Source organism: Trichomycterus rosablanca, chromosome 4 (genome assembly GCF_030014385.1).
Source record: "Trichomycterus rosablanca isolate fTriRos1 chromosome 4, fTriRos1.hap1, whole genome shotgun sequence".
Classification (NCBI taxonomy): domain Eukaryota; kingdom Metazoa; phylum Chordata; class Actinopteri; order Siluriformes; family Trichomycteridae; genus Trichomycterus; species Trichomycterus rosablanca.
The window spans coordinates 35,912,935-35,932,972 of record NC_085991.1 but is presented as its reverse complement, the minus strand read 5'-3'; the positions used below and the strand labels follow the sequence as shown (position 1 = coordinate 35,932,972).

Sequence of the window (20,038 nt, the reverse complement as noted above, 5' to 3'; positions counted from 1 at the left end):
GGCATTCTGCCTACTGTTTATGAATAGAACACAAAACCATATCTTGCATTTGAGTCCACATGCACAGTTTTCCCAAACAACCAATGACATTGCTTAAAATGCAGTTTGAAAATGGTAGCTGGCATGAGATGTTGAGATCTGGTAGCAAATAAAAGCTGCATAGCAAAACATGCATTATTAAATTACTTTCATCATTGAGACCCAGGTCATGCAAACATGCATGGTTAAAGCAACATGCCCAGGGTAAGTAGTGGGTTTTTTTAACAGCTGAATGATCTTAATGTAAATATTCCTGCCAGAATAAGACTTTTGGGAAAACCATTTGTGTTCAGGCCATGTTTAATCTGAATTGCTTTTAAGCTGCTTCCCAAGGGAACAACTCCTTCTGGACATATTTATACCAAATTCCATTCATGAGTTTGTCATAAGGTTGAAATAACTGCAATTGGTCTGCAATTGAGTGTTGGTCTGTACATTATGAATGGGGTGCAGTATAGGAAGAAGTTACTCTTTATCATGTTAGAACCACACACACACACACACACACACACACACAAACAAACACACACACCAATTGAGTTTTAGCTTAATTAAAGCTAACTAAGCAAACTAAGTATCTTTTTCTTTACCACACCCAACACACACAGCCATTTTAATCATGTTCTTATGCAACAACTGCAACAAAAAGAATATACATCAATAAACTGCATTAAAGTGTTGTATGCACAACAGCATAGTGCAAACAAAATGTTTAACGGGATTAATAAATAAAGTAGTCAGTAGATCTGTGCACATCATTTTACAAGTACTGAAATGTACCTTTTTGTCATGGTACTAAAAAAGTGCACCCTATTGTATAAAAGGTAACAACAGTCCTTATTATAAACAGCAGTGCAGTGTATACTTTATTAGAAACTCATGCATCATACAGACAGAAACACAGGAGTTTGTTGATGCCAAACTGTCTGGTCTAGTTGACTGCTATCTGGGATTTATATGCACAACATTCTCAAGAGTTTACAAAGAATAATGTAAAAACCAAATAAAAAAAATCCAGTGAGCAACTGTAAGCATAAAAGTACATCAGTGTTTAAAACTGCTGATCTGGTTTAGGACGTAATTGGGCATTTAAATAGGACACTGACCAAAAATTTAAAAACTGGTTTTGGACCAGCTAAATCGGGCTATTAACCCTTGTATTGTGTTAGAAAGCTGCCCACACCTTTAGTGTTAGCGGGTCAAATTTGACCCGATTTAAATCAGCCTGAAAATACTCAAAAACAATAGTTATCATCCAATTTTGTTTCTCACCTCATAGCTAAATTAGTATGCATTTAAATCCATGTAAACACTGTTTTCAATTTAATTTTTTTTACTTTTCATCTCACAATATACCACTCATTTAAAAAAAAAAAAACTGTTTAAATTCACTATAGTGAATTTCCTATAGTGAAGAAACAATGTAAGGATATTATATGAGTCTAATAGACTAGTATCAGAGCACACTGAGCAAAAATTGCTTGTTTTTTTTTTTTTTATCTAAACATTATTATCTATAGTGACATCAGTGCTGCTACGGGTCAATTTTGACCTGTATAGATTTTTTCACTTTTTCATAAAACCAACTTTATTTTACTCAGAATAGCAGGTGTAAATTGAAAATTAAACTATAAATTGAACATTGAAAAACAATATTTTGTGTGTGTGCATGTGTGTGTGCATGTGCGTGTGTGTGTTGTTTACATGCATATATCACAGTATGTGATTGTTTTAGTGTGCTCCTTGCAGATGTGTTTCTTACATGTGTGGCAAGTGGTGCTAGTTCTGTCCTTGTTGAAAGGGGCAGGACTGGCACCTCTTTCTCTTGTTCCCCCTGGCATCGCCTGTCTGGTTCCTTGTGCAGGATGCTGGTGTGGGTGTAGCCTGAAGCTCTCTCACCAAATTGACAGAGGCTTGGGTTCGGGGCAGCCGCTGGCGTCTTTCAATGTGGGGATATACCAGAGACCTCCCCAACTCCTCCAGAAAGAGCCTCCTTTTGAAGGTTTTTCTGATGTTCCATCCAGGATTTATTTCCGTCCACACCACAAATGCATTGTATGCAGAAACATACAATATATTATAAAAAACTGCCATTGGCCACCTTTTTGTCTTTTGCTTGCATGTGTATGTGCCAGTGACCTAATCCAGGATCATATCTGGCTTTTTGTCCTCCCTACTGCTCACAGCAGCATCCTTGTGGAGAGTGGACATCACAATGACATTTCTGGGTTTTTTTTTTGGACAGTTTGACACAATTGTGGTTCTCTCTAAGAATGCAAACTTCGAGGAGAGAGGTGCCCTGTCCTTTGTTCCAAGAAGTGCAAGAGGAAGCTCAGATTTGTTTTTCCTGACCGTTCCCACCATGGTCAGCTTCTTCTTCAGCAGTTCTTGGTCATAGAACGTGAAGAAATTATTGCATGTTATATTGTGCCCCTGAAGACCATTTGTCATGTCTAGGACCACTTGCTTGTGTGTCTGTGTGTCTCTCTGTGTGTGTGTGTGTGTGTGTGTGTGTGTGTGTGTGGTGGGGCAAATTGAGCCATATTTGATCCACAGAGCAACCCACACCTTTTATGTGATAGACGCAACAGCCAGTATTGTATGCCGGGTCATATTTGACCCATAACACCACAAATGTCACTTTTTTTATTAGAGACATTCAGAATGGACTAAAATTATGAAAATTTCTTTTGTTGTGTTAAAATAGCTGTTTCTGAGGATATCATGAAATCTTGTTCCAATACAAAAAAGCAAAGGGTACTTTTTACATACCTGAACTTAAAAACGGCTCAAATTTGATCAAATAAAAATAAACATCCACAATTCCGTTTGTAATTATAAACCATTCAGTCAGACGTTTGGTGATTGGAGGACAAATCAGATCTTTGAGTCGACTCTTTTAGAACCGATTCGCGGTGAAGAACCGTTTGTAACTTTCCGAGGCTCTTGCATTCACTGGATAATGATTAATACAGTTAAATCTCACAACGGTATAATGCAAACAAAATGTTCCAAATGTTAAACGGGATTAATAAGCATAGTAAATCTATGCACACCTGTACATCATTTTAGACGAATTAAAATGTACCTTTTTGTCGCTGATATCGTATCCTCATCAGTATGTATTTATGTAACTTAAATGACTTAAAGATATTATAATATTTTTTCTTATGTAAATATATGCAAGCTCAAAATACAATACAAAAAACAGGCTACAATACGCTCACTAGGGTATCAAAGACAACAACAGTCCTCATTTTACTCCAAGGCTGTACACACAATACAATTGTAAATACTGATTAATTTATTTATTTATTAGGATTTTAGTGTTTTACACTTTGGAAAGAACACGTAGTTATTGGTTACACATGAGTCACCAGTATAAGTTCAATGTCAAACACCATCACAGACAATTTTGGTATCCACAACTTACCTTACTTACATGTGTTTGGATTGTGGGAGGAAACCGGAGCCCCTGAAGGAAACCCATGCAGACAAAAGAAGAACATGCAAACTTCACACAGAAAGGACACAGACTGCTCTACCTGGCTGGGGATCGAACCCAGGACCTAGCAACGACACTGCTACCCGTGCCACCTATCTATCTATCTATCTATCTATCTATCTATCTATCTATCTATCTATCTATCTATCTATCTATCTATCTATCTATATATATATATATATATATATATATATATATATATTTACTGATGTAAAAATCAGCAGTACATGCTTTATAAGGAAGACATCATACAGTCAGAGGCACAAGCCAAGCGTTTGTTTATGCCAAATGGTCTAATTCAACAGCTAATTGGGATTTCCGTGCACAAGTCTTGAAAGTTTACAAAATATTATGTATCCCCCCCAACACACACACACACACACACAAACACAAGTGCTGTAAGCTAAATGCCAAATACTTTGTTGGTGAGAGAGGTCAGAGGAGAATAGCCAAACTATTTCAGGCTGACATGAAGGTTAGGGTAATTTTTTTCAACCAGTTTTTAGAGCAGAAATGCATCTTAAAATGCACGACACATTAAACCTTACGCAAATGGACGACAGCAGCAATGGAGCATACTGAGTTAGATTCATGTCAACAGTGGTCGCAGGCTCAACAATATTAAATTAAATATCAAAAATGATTTTGGCCTTGTTTTAAATCTAATAAATTCTGCTACAACATACAGATGGTGTAAACAGCATTAATTCATGTATCCAACCTGTCTTTTGCTATGTTTTTTTTTTTTTTTTTTACCAAGATCATTAGCACACCAATTGATAAACTATATTTTAAAAATGTAATGTTTTATCTCTCCAGTACAGTTCCAGAGACTGTAATTTTAGTCAAGATGCATTAAAGCTGTTCTTACAGCTGGTGTTAGTCCATCACCTTAATAAAACATTTTACATTGGTTTGTCAGCCGTCTGTATATTTGCTATAAAGTACAGATGTTAGTGGAATACAATTTTCAACATATTGCTCTTTTGGAGTTCTTTTCTTTTGGTTTTACCCCACTCAGTGGTATACATTTAAGTGAGATCCATGCTTAAGCACAAATGAGGTACTAAATCATTGCAGTAGTAATTACCAAGTCGTGTCGCTAATGTGCCTTCTCCTGTTCATATTAGTTTGTTACTTAGAACAAATGGTTCATTTAAAAAGACTAATTATGAACGATAATTATAGCTATATTTTTGTAGCTATAGGCTCTATAATACATCACAGAGGATTTTAAAACAAGCAATTTCTGTAGATTTTGTGTGTAGACTGTTTGACAGCTGGAAGAGTAAGTGCTGCGCAGCAACATGGGTCCAGAAGACCTGGGTTTGATCCTTGTCTCCAGGCACTGTTTATGGGGAGTCTCGATTCTTCTCCATGTGCTGTAAATTGCCTCTAGGTGAGAGCAGAAAGTGCAGGTATGAGCGTGTGGACAATGCGTGTACAATGGACTAGTGCCCTAAATAGGGTGTATTTCTACTTTTAGCTCTGTGATTCCAGGTTGCATGTGTGAGATTTTTTTATCTTTATATTTAATTTTCCTAACTGATATAATCAGATAAACCTGTCTATCTGAATATTTTTTTTTAATTATGATATTCTGAAAACAATTGTAGATTAAATAATGTGAATCATATATACAATCAGTATGTTTAAGGGCGTGGTCCTACAAAATATAAAATGCTTTTGGTGTGTGTAAAATAATGGTGTGACATGTTGAAGAATTGTAAGGGATCGAGGACTGTGAAACACTGGCTGGCTGATGAGAAAATACCATGAGCAGTTGGTGAAAATAAATGAATTAATGTGCAAATTTCCTAAATGCATTTACATTTAATTGGGAAAGTTATAGAGGACCATTTTATTCCAGAAATTTTGTGTTATTAATTATGTTCTAAAATTAAAAATGCATTAAAAGATTTCAGTGTCTTTTCAGTTATTGGCCCTTAAACCAGATTTTTGATAATGCCATGGCTATTCATGACTGCTCGTCCAAGAAAGCATAAGAAGCCCTGCTTTATGGATGAAACGGTTGGTATTCCCTGTATAGCCTTTAATCAGAGAATCATTAGCAAACAGTAGCTCTTTACAAGCTAAAAGCTGTTTACAGGCTGGATTTCACTGGCGTGGAAAAGGGGTGAGTAGAGAGTGGGAGAAAAGAAACTGAGAGTGAAAATACTAAGTGAATAAAAAGGACATGTAGAATCACATTCTCACTTTCGCATAATATATGAGCATGAAACTCTGTATCATGCTGCACACAGAGCCGATGAGAGCTGTTGTGTTTCAAATACCATTTGATATAATAAATAGTGTTAGTAAATTTGATTTCGACCAAAGGCAAGGCTACTATTTTGAGCACATCATATAGGAGTTTGTATGCGGATTGAGACGCGGCCATTCAGCCCTCCCAGGTAAACAATGTTTTTTTCTTGCTCCCTGTGAAGCCCAATGCAGCAAGTTTTGTATATTATAAGAAAACATTTTATGTTAAGTTTTATACAACAGGTGGTTCCGACCTTACAATCTGATTGGTTGAGAAGCATTCTAAACGTGCTGATATTCGTGATAACAGCACTACGGCACTCACCTTCGGTTCGTGCCTGCGACCAAATCACAGCCGTGATGTTATTCGCGATAACACACTCCCTCTCGTGTTCTATTGCTTAAATAGTATGCATTTTGTAAAACAATCCTCATTCTTTAAAATTAAATTTAAATTTCTTGTAGAAAGTTTGCTCACTCTGACCTTTACACTGCAGCTCTGATCATACACAGTATTTAACAATTTGCATCGTGCTTTTTCTCTGTCTATGCCGAACCCTGCCCTGACCGAGGAGATCGAAGCTAACCCATATCCCCTCCGAAACATGGGCAGCAGCCAGATGCATTTTTGCCACCCACACATTGATGAGTGTTGTGCCACCTAGTGTTGCATGCGGAGAGACACACCCTAAGGGCACTCTTCCTCATCTCTGTGCAGGCGCCTCTAATCAGCCAGCAGAGGTCGTAATCGCATTCTGACAAAGAGAGACCCACATCCGGTTCTTTGTCCCACCCCCCAACCGAGCAAGCCTCGAACCGGTAAGGCAGAGCTAGATTCGATATGATGTACTCAGGATCCAGCTCTGGTTGAAGCATGTCTTTTCACCTGAGCGGCACATCTTTTAACATGTCTTATTTATTTATTTTGCAAGATTTTGCATTTTAAAATCATTGGCAAGTATTTCTATTATGTATTGATTAAATATATTTTGGGATGCATATTATTTAAACTGCAGATTATCCAATCAAGGCTTAATTTACCCTTAAATGAACCCAAAGGTTGCCAGATTTCCGACACTAATACTATGGTCCAAAAGATGTTTTCACACCAACTGTAATGCAAGTGCAGCAAAAGTAATCAGCACAAATAGGCTTCACCATGCCTTTTTGGAAGCATTATCACAGCAGTCAGTATGCAAGTAGAGAATGAGATTACTGATTACTGGCAACCCAACTACTCAAAACATCTTACATAGTTACTGCATAAAACAATGAATCATGAGTTGGAGAGCAGGGCGAAGAGTGGAAGCAAATGTAACTGTTCATAAGTCAGTACAATTGATTGTACCTAAATACCTAGTGTTTAATCCTCATGTCATTTTAGAACTCTTGCATTAGGCTTTCATGGCTCTCTAATGACTTTGGGCTTATCTAGTATTTCTATTATGTATTAATAAGATATGAGTTTGGGATGCCTATCATTTAAACAGTAGATTAGCCAATCTATGATATTCACGCTTAAATTAACCCAAAGGTTGCCAGATTTTTTACATTGTGTTGTATCCACAATCGACACTTGGTTGACAAGTACAGCAGAAGTAATACACACGAATAGGCTATACCATGCCTTTTTGGAAGAATTATCACAGCAGTCAAAATGCAGGTAAAATACGAGATTACCGATTACACTGCTGCCATGTGGTGATGTTAACTTATTCAGCACCAGTAACAGCAGCTAAGATAGAGTTTGTTGGTTTTGTAACATTATTGCCAAGTTTTTAGTACCTCATTCTGTGTTTGTGTGCAAGTAAATTTGTAACTTTTCATTTTATTTGGTAACCCAACTACTCAAAGCATCTTACATAGTTACTGCATAAAACAATGAATGAACGTCATGAGTTGGAGAGCAGGGCGAGAAGTGGAAGCAAATGTAACTGTTTTTAAGTCAGTACAATTCATTGTACCTAAATACCTAGTGTTTAATCCTCATGTCATTTTAGAACTCTCAAACTTGCATTAGGCTTTCATGGCTCTCTAATGACTTTGGGCTTATCTCCAGATAGCCACAAACCACTTCTATGCAAGAGTAATTACCTGCCAAAAATCAATTAACTTTGCATTGTAATTGCTCTTAGATTAAAAGTGTAATTAATTTTCAAATATAAAGCACCGTAAACAAAATAATTACGACCAGTATTACCTCAGAAATGAGGTTCATTTTGCTGTCAAGTAAATGTTTTAGACACCATACATCATCTTGAAGTGAGGCAATTATTTAGACGGTAAGACTCAAATTGCTTCATAATTCTGTTTAATTTTCTTTAACCTTCTTTAACATTTGCAGCCACCCACTGCTTTTTGGCAGTGGAATACAAATTAAAAGTTTAACTATACATCCAAGTAGCTGTACATGGATTTGCAATAAAAAAAATGCTCAATTACAGGATCACACAGTAGATCAGACATGAACGTTTCCTTTTTTTTAGACATCTACAAAACATCACAGGTGTATTAGCTGAATTTCGATGATAAGTTTGTAAATGAGACATGAATATCTGCATTATTTACTCACAAAATATTTATTATTTATTTCTTTTTTATCAATCGCTTTATTTTGGTCAGGGTTGCAGTAGGCTCTGTTCCACTGGGAAATACTGGGCGCAAGGCAGGAACATCTGGGACAAGTCGCCTATCCATCGCAGGGCTTCGGTTTATGTAGACACCCGGCAGGCCAGTAGCACAGCTGAATCTCAGCAGTGGTGGGCTAGCATGATAATGTTCTAGTCTTCCTTTGTAAATTAAATGTTATTATTGAACATGATGAGTTGTCATTTATAGTTCAGACCTAAAACCTCTAATCTAGTAACTTATCCAGATATCACACCTTCTAGTTAATGGAACGGGAAACTTTACGGCAGTAAAAATACCACTTTTAAATGGAAAAAGGCACTGCACTGTACAGCATGGTGAGAGAAGTGTTATGGTTTAATGAACAGATAAATTTGTTGCCCTTAAAAATGAACAAGAAAATGTCAGGGCAGATTTGGATGGTGGTTCAGCTGGTGCCGCAAAGCGACACGGGTTCTGGGGACTTGGATTTGATCCTTAGCTCCAATCAGCCGTTGAGAAGTTTAAAATGTAATTTTTTGCCTGCGTGGGTTATTTCCTAACTTATTTCCTACCTGTGATAGACTGACACCCTTTAGGGTGTTTTCCTGCCTTGCACTCAGTGTTTTCAGATAACACAGGACTCACCAGATCCCTGATCAACCTCAATAAAGTTTATATGACAAGTAAATTAAATACAGAATTGATTCATTGTTCTAAGTCTGATCAGCTGAAGAGGTTTTACCATTCTACTGTATAAAAGGGTCCACATACTTTTTCTAGCTTAGACTGTTAATAATGAATACATTTGTTTAGAACTGACACTGAAAAGAACAACTGTTTGTGTTATTGATATAAAAATAAGATCAGATCTTAACTCGTATTATTAAACAATCAAATTAATAACACATTTTCTGAGTAATTAATGCAGAAAACCAGGTAACCTAAACTTTTTTTTCCTGTAAGTAATAGCTGGTTATGAACTGGTGACATTCAGTGCAGACGACTGGAGTGAGGAGCAGCGGGGTCCTTGTGGTGGCAGCTCCAGCAGAGCCTGGACAGTTTGAGCGATGCGGCTCAGTCCTTCTTCCTCCAGAATCAGCTGAGCTGGACACAGTAAGTCCTGGTGGGAGTTTGGAGGACACAGTTCAACCAGGGAAGAAATAAATATGCATATAATATCACAGTCCCATGATAAAACTTCAAGGCAACATCATATCCACATGCACATACAGATAAATGCAGACAGGAAACACGCACAAACATTTGTTTTGTAGTCCTGAATTGCAGCTGCAGTGCTGAGAAAGGATGCATTGCATAACAGTTTCAAGTTCAGCAAGCATTGTATTTATAGCAGGTGTAAAAGGGTGTAGTAGTGCTCTCCTAAACTCAAATGATACCAAAAATGTTATCGGAAACTCTGTGTCTATGTAAACTCTGTGTCTATAAATGTAAGTTTGTATGCATTTAAATAAGCTGATCAAGGAAAGTAGTCGGTCAATAATATTTTTGTTTTTAGGCAGAAGTGCAAAACTATTGGTTTAATTCCATCCTTCAGTTGTGAGGTGATGGCATCAATAATTTTTAATGAACTACATTAAATTTTCTGTGACTGTCTATAGAATTACAATTATAGGTTTCTTTTTAAGACAATAAGAATATTCTGGATCAAAAATATCTATATAGCTTCTTGGATAATTAATTGAATGGTCTGTGACAACATTTAACTTTGGGGGTTGGCCTCCTTATTCTTTTGTAGTCATTATAATTAACTATATTTACTAGTTATTTTGAACAAAATTACACAGTATGTGGACACTTTTGAATTCAGGTGCTTCTGCCACACCTATAGCTAACATGAATTTTATGCTTCCAGTTTTGTGGCAGTAGTTTAGGACAGGTCCTTTTCAGTTTCAGCATGGCACTTGCCCTGTGCACACAGCCACTAAATAGGTGGAACACAACTTATTGGGTTGAAACTTCATATGAATGCCAATGGTTTTGGAGTGGGAAGTCCAGCAAGGTCTGGTGTCCGCATACTTTTGACCATATACTTAAATTGATGTAAAAATGGAAAGTTGGTACTGTAACTAAAAGATGATTAGACATTTGTAATACACACTGGCCACTTTATTAGGAACACCTGTTTTTCCCCTCACAATTATCCTGTCAGGCAGTGATGTGACAGAGACGCAGGTCAACATCAAAATTAAAACCTTTTATTTATTTTATTAGGAGTTCGACGTCATGTTTTACACACTGGTTCCATTCATGACAGGACAGGTAATTACTGGTTATTCAGTAGAATCATCAGTTCACAAGTTTAATGTCAAACACAGTCATGGACAATTTTGTATCTTCAATTCATCTCACTTGCATGTCTTTGGACTGTGGGGGAAATCTGAAGCACCCGGAGGAAACCCACACAGAAATGGAGAGAACATGCAAACTCCACACAAAAAGGACCCAGACTGCTCTACCTGGGAATCGAACCCAGGACCTTCTTGATGTGAGGCGACAGTGCTACCCATCGAGCCACTGTGCCGCCTGAATTGAAAATAGAACAGGCATCTGAGGCTATAGTGGGCACAGGCTCAAAGAGACTGGACAGTCGAACATAGTCTGATACAACATGCAGATGGGAGGATCAGAATTTACCATAATTGCCAACAGCATAATTCCGTGGACCCAACCTGTATTGTCAATAGTTTAGGCTAGATGTGGTTATGAAATTGTGTGATTCTTTTTTCTTTCCACACACATTGGTTCATGTAAAACAATACATGATCCTGTACCATTTTACAAAGCACACATCATCTCAAACTGGTACCAGATTTGAATCCAGTAGAGCACCTCTGAGATGATGTGCATCAGAAGGTTTGTAGCGTTTATCTTCAGCAACTAGATTAGGCAGTCATGGTAATATGCACAAAATATCTAACATCTTGTTAAATTCAAGCCAGTGGTGGCCACATCCACTATTATTACTGTGTTCCTGATAAAGGGGCTAGTGAACAAATATGTCACGTCTGTGCAGACATGGACCTTATTCTGCGAGTGGGTCATAAAATAAATAAAGCCAGTATGCTGTGACAGGCAAGACATGAAAACTTTCCAATTAGAAAACAGTGCCTTCATGGACACCAAGCTGACTTATAGCCAAACATAATGCTCAGATAGCAGACATGATGCTCAGTGGCATTTATTTTACTCGGAAGCGGTTTCTCACATTACATACAAGCAGTATGTCAATGTGTATACTTATTTAATATACCATTTGGTACAGTAGTATTTGGTTTGGGATGCAGCATAATACAAGTTGTTAACTTTTTGCCGAGTTTCAGCAGGAGGTCTGAATGAGTATTTGATATCTGATAATAATACTCATTATTAGTGTGCCTGAATTCAAAAAAAGAACAGGAATCTGAGGCTATAGTGGACACAGGCTCACAGAGACTGGACAGTTGAACACGGTCTGCTACAACATGCAGATGGGAGGACCTGAATGTGTCATAAACAGCATGATTCCATGGTACAGTATTATTTGGTATGGGATGCAGCATAATACATGTTCTTCTCTTTCTGCTGGCTTTCTACACATGTAGCTGTAAATCCATCCAGGTGGTCTTAATAAGTGTTTGAAATCTGATAATAATACCCATTATTAGTGTGTATGAGTACACAGTCAGTTTCAGTGAGTCAGTAAATTAGTGCAGGCAGGACAAGCAAAGCGGCAACATCAGGCACATATTACATGTGAAGTCTACATGAAGATAATTCCACTACTGCTGTTTTTTGTTACTAAACCCACAATCTTTAATAGCCATGCATTCCTAAGGCAAGAAATAAAAAGATGCTCTTCCACCCTTTACACCGAAGAACCCCTAAGAAGCTGAAGATGTTATAACATGTCTCAACAAGATCAAAACTTAATCATGCACCCTCCTTATTTCATTCACTCCAACAGTAAGGATGGATTAAACACTTACCTGTGCAATAAGCAAACACAACTGCTAGACACTGAGAATCTATCAAAAAACACCTGAGGGAAGATTCCTGGCTTGAAATGAAGACTGCTACAGAACAACATTGCATGCACGACATAACAGAAATCAGCAAAGACAGACAACAAGCAGCACAAAAAGATTATTTTTTTAACATAGTCTGCTACAACATGCATATGGGAGGATTCCATGGACCCAACCTGTATTGTGTCAATAGTTTAGGCTAGATGTGGTTATGAAATTGTGTGTGATTATTTTTTCTTTTCACACACATTGGTTCATGTAATACATGATAATGAACCATTTTTCAAAGCACACATCATCTCAAACTGGTACCAGAATTGAATCCAGTAGAGCACCTTTGAGATGATGTGCATCAGAAGGTTTGTAGCATTTACGTGTTTGGTTTATTGTTTATTAGGATTTTAACGTCATGTTTTACACTTTGGTTACATTCATGACAGGAACGGTAGTTACTCATTACACAAGATTCATCAGTTCACAAGGTTACATCGAATACAGTCCTGGACAATTTTGTATCTCCAATTCACCTCGCATGTCTTTCATGTCTTTGGACTGTGGGAGGAAACCGGAGCACCCGGAGGAAACCCACACAGACACGGGGGGAACATGCAAACTCCACACAGAAAGGATCCGGACCGCTTCACCTGGGGATCGAACCCAGGACCTTCTTGCTGTGAGGCGACAGTGCTACCCACCAAGCCATCATGCCGCCCAGCATTTATGTGCCGCTGACAAATCTTCAGCAACTAGATTAGGCAGTCATGGTAATATGCACAAAATATCTAACAGCTTGTTAAATTCACGCCAGTGGTGGCCAGGGGCTAGTAAACGAATATGTGTTCGTGTTTGTGCAGACATGGACCAACATTGAGAGCATAGAGAACAACATTGCAGGCACGACATGATGGAAATCAGCAGACATACAAAAGCATCACAAAAAAGATCACTTTTGCTTTTTTATTAATTTCATTACATCAAGAAAATGTATAAACTTAGAATTAACCTCCTTAAATACGTGAGGAATATAAATATTACAAAATACAACATTTTGCTTTTAAACAATTTCTTCTAAATCAATATTTAACTTTAACCCAGTGAGTTTGGTGCGTTCACCACTTGCTTCAGACTAAGAAACATTTTGGTTGAAACATTATTGCAAATCTCGCTCTGACAAAAATTGGATTTGTGCAGCTAGGGAACTCAGGGGGTGGGGGGTTAACAAACAGCAGCATGTGCAGCTTTTTAACACAATTTTCAGAAGAAAAAAAACCCTTTCCTTTTCTAAATACAAAGTGTGGCTTAATGGTAAAATAAGCCCTTTAGACAAATTCAAGCAAGCTCCTTTAAAAGGTTTTTAAGACATTAAACATCTTAGTGAGAGGAATTTAGCAAATGGGATAAGTGAAAATGAAGCCATTCTTCTACACCTTTCTTTTTCTCCCCTCACATGTCTATTCTATCAGCGCCGCCCTTCTGTTTCTCCCTCTCTTTTTCTCTGTCCTCTCCCTTGTGCCCTTATCACTCTCTCCAGATGAGCGTCTGCTCGTTAGTCAACTGTCTGCAAAGCTGCTAAATCACATTAAGTATGCAGAAAACACAAAAGCAACAGTGACAAGCAGTACTGGGGAAACATGGAAACTTGTGGGCCTAAAACCTCCATTACTGGCACATTTAGAAACCAGCAAAGAGGCTTAGCAAGCTTTAAGTAGAGTGGATTCCACTGAGGAATTTAAAAATGCATTTGCTTTTTTTATTTGTGCTTGCTGTTTGTTTGTTTATATGTGCATACAAATAAGAACAAAATGTGATTATAACTGTTCTAGCCCGAACGTCTTCCTGTTACATTATTAATCAGTACCTTAAATTAGGGGTGTACCAATCCTTTATTGTTGTTGCAGTCAATTACTGGACTGAGGCCATGAATATTTATTATATCAGATGTGACATCTTTTCTAAATGGACCCACTAACATAATTTATGCTGTATACAGATGAATACCAATTGAAAGCATACTGCTTTTGCTTGCTGATTAAGATGACACAATCCTGATAGACTGCATATTGTAAATATATAGATTTAATATACAGTATAACACCAATAAATATTGACAAGAGTCTCTCTGTCCACTGACAAACCTGTTATGACCGGATCTCCTGCTATATTTTATTGTGATTTTGTGTTATATGAACTGTATATTGAGTATCAGTGTTGTGACATACTAATTCGAGTACTGATTCACTGTCAGTGTCAGTAGTATGGAATTAGTGTGAGGTATAACAATCAGATCAGAACAGGAAAACACGGGATCGGAACATCCCTAGTGTACTGACGTGTCAAAACAAGTACAGTTATCATTCCAAGCCTGAAGATTTTCATGAATCCAGGGTATTTAGCAGCACTGCTGATTTCTCATCCCCCCCCCCCCAATCTAGTCGTGTCCAATTACCCTGAATGCGTCCTCTATACTGATTCGACCCCTTCACCGCTGACTGAGGATGCCTCTCAACTGACATACGCCCCCTCCGGCACATACAGTCAGTACAGACTGCATTTTTCACCTGCACGAGTCGAGTTCATACACTGACGGGCACTGTGTACGGAGGGCCACACCCTCATCAGCATTATTCCTCACTCCTGTGCAGGCGCCATTAGTCAGCCAGCAGGGGCCGCAGTTGCACCAGTTATGAGGACCTATGATCCGACTTTTTACCCCTATGAACAACAGCCAGTCGTTGTTCATGCCGCCCAGCCCATTCAGAAGGCAGAGCTAAGATTCGATACAAAGTATTCAAAACCCCAACTCTGGTGTGCTAGCGTACTTTTTTACCGCAGCACCACCTGAGCGGCACTACTTTCTCATTGTTAACTAAGTTTGATATATAATGACGCTTATAGTTTATTTTACACATTGTGGGTGTACAGTTCTACAGCTATTTTTTTTTCATGTACAATGTGTGTTAATTCTTCGCTAGCTTTTTAACCAGTTGACACTTTTTAGAGAATTCTAGTTTATTACGTTGGGTTGTAAAGCTAGTCTCATCCCAGTCTTGACACAGAGAGGTTTAAAACCCCCAAAACACTGATAATAACCCGATACACTGACAATATATTATATGTAATAATAAATTTACAATGTATTCAAACAAAAGCTAAATAAACTTGTGACATTTTGAACAACTTGTCAACAGAGAAGTGCCAAAAGTTAACATTGTTTTGGCAGAAATGGCAGTTAGCATTTAACTATATGAGCTAATATCAGTTAATAAATAGTTTTTATGTTGGTATTAAATAAAAAGGATTGGTACATCCCTATATGTTAACTAGATAAGATTACATTTTTATATGAGCACATGAAGCAATTTTTAAGATATGTGTTTTGAACTACATGCTAAGTGCCGTAACACGTGGTGTGTGGCTATATGAGACTTTGTTTCACCCAATACTGCTGCAGCACAGGAATGCATGAATAAATAAACAATAACTTAATCATGTAACATAGAAAGCTGTCAAAAACAATAAACACACATACAACATTGCAACTTTAAACAGTCTTAAACCAAACTTCTGTACCGTAGTAAGACATAGAACTAGCTGAGTGCAGTTGTGCAACACCACTGCCCCCTGGTGGTCACAGTCAACCACATAAAACGAGCGAAAAACAGCAGAACGTTTAATTCCAGTCCCTGAACCTCATTATTTCACTTCAGTAATAACAGATCAGAATTCAGATCAAAAAAGAGAACAGGATCGTTAATACTTATTGTCACGTTGATCAAAAACTATTTACACACTGTTCCAGGAGGCAGAATGGGGCTCGGAGGGACTGGAATAGACATGGACAGTTCAGTTTGTAACAGTAGCTTTAGTCAAACATTGGAGGCACTTTACATTTGCAAGCACTGGGACAAAGTTGTTAAAAGCTTTTGGAACAAGATGTGAGGATATAAAAGTATTTGTGCCATCATAACAGGAAGTAAAATGGCTATATTGACCCATATAAGACATTCTTCATTAAGGACATGTAGAGAATATTAGGGATAGGCATGAAAAATGATCAATTCAGCTGATTGAACTTGACTCATTTGTTTACACTAAGGTGGTCAAAATAAAGAGAAATGACACACACTTGTACGGAACGTGTATGTAATGGCATGTATGTCTTGGAAAACATTTCTATCATGTCTGCATCTGAAATTCATTCATCATTTATTCATTTATCTTAAGTAACCGCTTTATCCTGATTAAAGTCGAGTAGGTTGAAAGCCTATCCTGATCCGATGTGGAAATACTCCCCGGATAGGGTGCTAGTCCATTACAAGGCATTACACTTACTCAATTACACGTTTCGATATAGAGCAGCCTATCCATCCACTGACATGTTTTACCCCTGTGGTTATAGAGGGGAAACATGCTTTACTTCAGAGACAGCGATGGGCACCTGTGATCAAATCAAGGAAGCTGGATCTAAATGGCATCGACACTAGCAGTTGTGAGAATGAGAATTGAAATACAGGTGTGGTACAATTATTCAATATTAAAATAAATCAGTTTTCAAACAAAACTGTTTATTGTTTTATAAATATTTGTGTGGCATTACTGGTTTTATTGGATGCTCTAAACCAATAATTTGATAATAATTAGAGCTAATTTTCATCATTAAAAGATGACGTTAAATAAAAACTGAAAATGCCCATCCCTAATAAATACTACACTATCCAACAATATCAAGCCTGTAAGTGCGCTAAGGCAACGTGGTATTGAAGCCCTTTGGAAAATGGACATTAAGAAGAAATAAATTCCATTTGTAAATGGACCATTCAGTTTAAATTAAGATTATTCAGCCCTAATCGACTGCATAGTTTCCTACTTCCTAATTTATAACAAGCTTTTAGTGTTTTTGAGTTTAAAAATAGCAGAAAATCTCTCTGTGACAATATTTACAAACACAAACACTCACTGCGTTGATCCCACTGCCGTGTGAGCAGTACAAGGATATAAGTGAGCGTGTGGGCCATTTCAAGACTGTTCTGTTGTCTACACGCCAAACACCACAGTTTGTGCCAGCACTGTGGATATTCGCTGGCAGGAAGCCATTGTTAATATGTGTAAGCATGACATACATCGATAAGATCATGTAAACACACACACGTGCCATTTATGTGGTTAGGTATTGGTAGAGCAAGTAGAGCAGGCCCATGGCTAAGCAGTAGAAGAGCATGAAGCCGGTGGGAACGATGGAGAAGGGAGAGAAAGGTGGAGGGAGTTCTTTAATCTCCTCCTTCACCTCCTCTTCTCCTCCTATAGTCAACAGAGCGTCCACGCAGTGTTGCACTGCTCGCAGCTTACTGCACAGGATATCAGTCGCTAAACACAGCTCCGTCTGAGAGAGACAGACACAGGAAGAGGTAGCCGAGGAGAAAAAAGAAGGCATCATTGGGAAGTTACAAATAAGGGCAGAAGAAAGTAGGAAAAGAAAAATAATGAATTGAAAGCCGAAAAAAAGAAATAGGTATAGAATAAGCACTTAGTGTATAACAAACTAAACAGAAATGTGTTATATAGTAGGTAACGACAAACAAAGCTAAGCATTCAGAAATGCAGATACAAGACGACACAGCAAAGTGAAAAAATATACATGATTTATCATAAAAGAGAAATAAAGACTTACTTCAGGAACCCCCAGCTTGCGGCAGGCACTGATGAAGTTTTCAACATTGAGGCGACACTTGGCAGCACTCAGTTTTGGCTGAACAGATTAAAAAGAAGCAAGTAAGAAGTAAAAGTCAGAAGTGTTACAGCCTCATGGGCACTTACAAAACCCATAAAGTCAAAAGTACCACTCTTGGATGACTGCTTGCAATTACTGAGAATGGTTTTCAGGTGAAATTAGTCCTTACAGCACAGAAATGACATTTATCCATCTAAAACAGAGAGTCGTTTAGACTAGGGGTGTGCAATACGGTTAAAAAAGTGTAAAAGTTTGAATCCCAGGCTGGGTTCACAAATACAGAAGGCTCATGGTGCTATATGAATATACAGTATATACCATTGGGAGACATATATCAGTGCACACTTAGTGCTGGTCACAAGCCTGGATAAATAGGAGGGTTGTGTCAGGAGGGGCATCCAACGTAAAAACAGTGCCAAATAAAACATGCAGATGAATTATCCACTTTGGTGACACAGCCAAACAGCCAAAAAGAATCATTAACCGTATCATTTGTAGCAAACACTGATGTTTATCTATTAGAATGTAATGTTATATATTATACAAGCAGCTGATTCTGGTGTTATTTGGGCTGTTTAATGCTCAAGACTGGGAACAATCTAAATGAAATATACTAAATAACACTTTTCTATCTAGGTGCAAATCACTACCCATAAATACCCATTTTCAAGTTAATTAAAGGGACACAACCCTCCTATTTATCCAGGCTTGTGACCAGCACTAAGTGTGCACTGATATATGTCTCCCAATGGTAAATATATTCATATAGCACCATGAGCCTTCTGTATTTGTGAACCCAGCCTGGGATTCAAACTTTTACACTTTTTTAACCGTTCATTAAAGGGACAGAATAATACTGCCTACAAAAAGAATTCAGAAGGAAGCTGAATATTTATTCATATGAAGGCTGCACATTCCCTGAAAGCTGTAGGTTTCTTATATACAGTGGGGTCAAAAAGTATTTAGTCAGCCACTGATTGTGCAGGTTCTCCTACTTAGAAAGATGAGAGAGGTCTGTAATTTTCATCATAGGTACACTTCAACTACGAGAGACAAAATGAGAAAAAAAAATCCAGGAAATCACATTGTAGGATTTTTAAAGAATTTATTTGTAAATTATGGTGGAAAATACGTATTTGGTCAATAACAAACAAGCAAGATTTCTGGCTCTCACAGACCTGTAACTTCTTCTTTAAGAAGCTCTTCTGTCCTCCACTCGTTACCTGTATTAATGGCACCTGTTTGACCTCGTTATCTGTATTAAAGACACCTGTCCACAGCCTCAAACAGTCAGACTCCAAACTCAACCATGGACAAGACCAAGGAGCTGTTGAAGGACACCAGGAAGAAAATTGTAGACCTGCACCAGGCTGGGAAGAGTGAATCTACAATAGGCAAGCAGGTTGGTGTGAATAAATCAACTGTGGGAGCAATTGTAAGAAAATGGAAGACATACAAGACCATTGATAATCTCCCTTGGGGTCAAGATCTCATCCCGTGGGGTCAAAATGATCATGAGAACGGTGAGCAAAAATCCCAGAACTACACAAAGGGACCTGATGGATGACCTGCAGAGAGCTGGGACCAAAGTAACAAGGCTACCATCAGTAATACACTACGCCGAGAGGGACTCAAATCCTGCAGTGCCAGGAGTGCCCCCCTGCTTAAGCCAGTACATGTCCAGGCCCATCTGAAGTTTGCCAGAGAGCATATGGATGATCCAGAAGAGGATTGGGAGAATATCATGTGGTCAGATGAAACCAAAATGGAACTTTTTGGTAAAAACTCAACTCGTCGTGTTTGGAGGAAGAAGAATGCTGAGTTGCACACCATACCTACTGTGAAGCATGGGGGTGGAAACATCAT

General features: G+C 38.0%; 1 protein-coding gene across 2 annotated transcripts in view; it reads right to left on the bottom strand.

Annotated features, from left to right (window-relative positions):
• Nucleotides 1-8,110: 8,110 nt before the first annotated feature.
• The window catches only part of lrch4 (leucine-rich repeats and calponin homology (CH) domain containing 4), a 70,552-nt gene continuing 58,624 nt past the window's right edge, over nucleotides 8,111-20,038 (bottom strand). The window contains exons 17-18 of one of the 2 annotated variants that reach the window (XM_062994230.1): nucleotides 18,113-18,190; nucleotides 8,111-9,539 (exon numbers count right to left, since the gene is read on the bottom strand). In XM_062994230.1, coding sequence (XP_062850300.1) covers nucleotides 9,393-9,539; nucleotides 18,113-18,190 — 225 coding nt within the window. In that variant the 3' untranslated portion in view covers nucleotides 8,111-9,392. Of the gene's footprint in view, nucleotides 9,540-17,574; nucleotides 17,825-18,112; nucleotides 18,191-20,038 lie in introns of those variants that run through there. The other variant, XM_062994228.1, reaches the window with a different exon arrangement.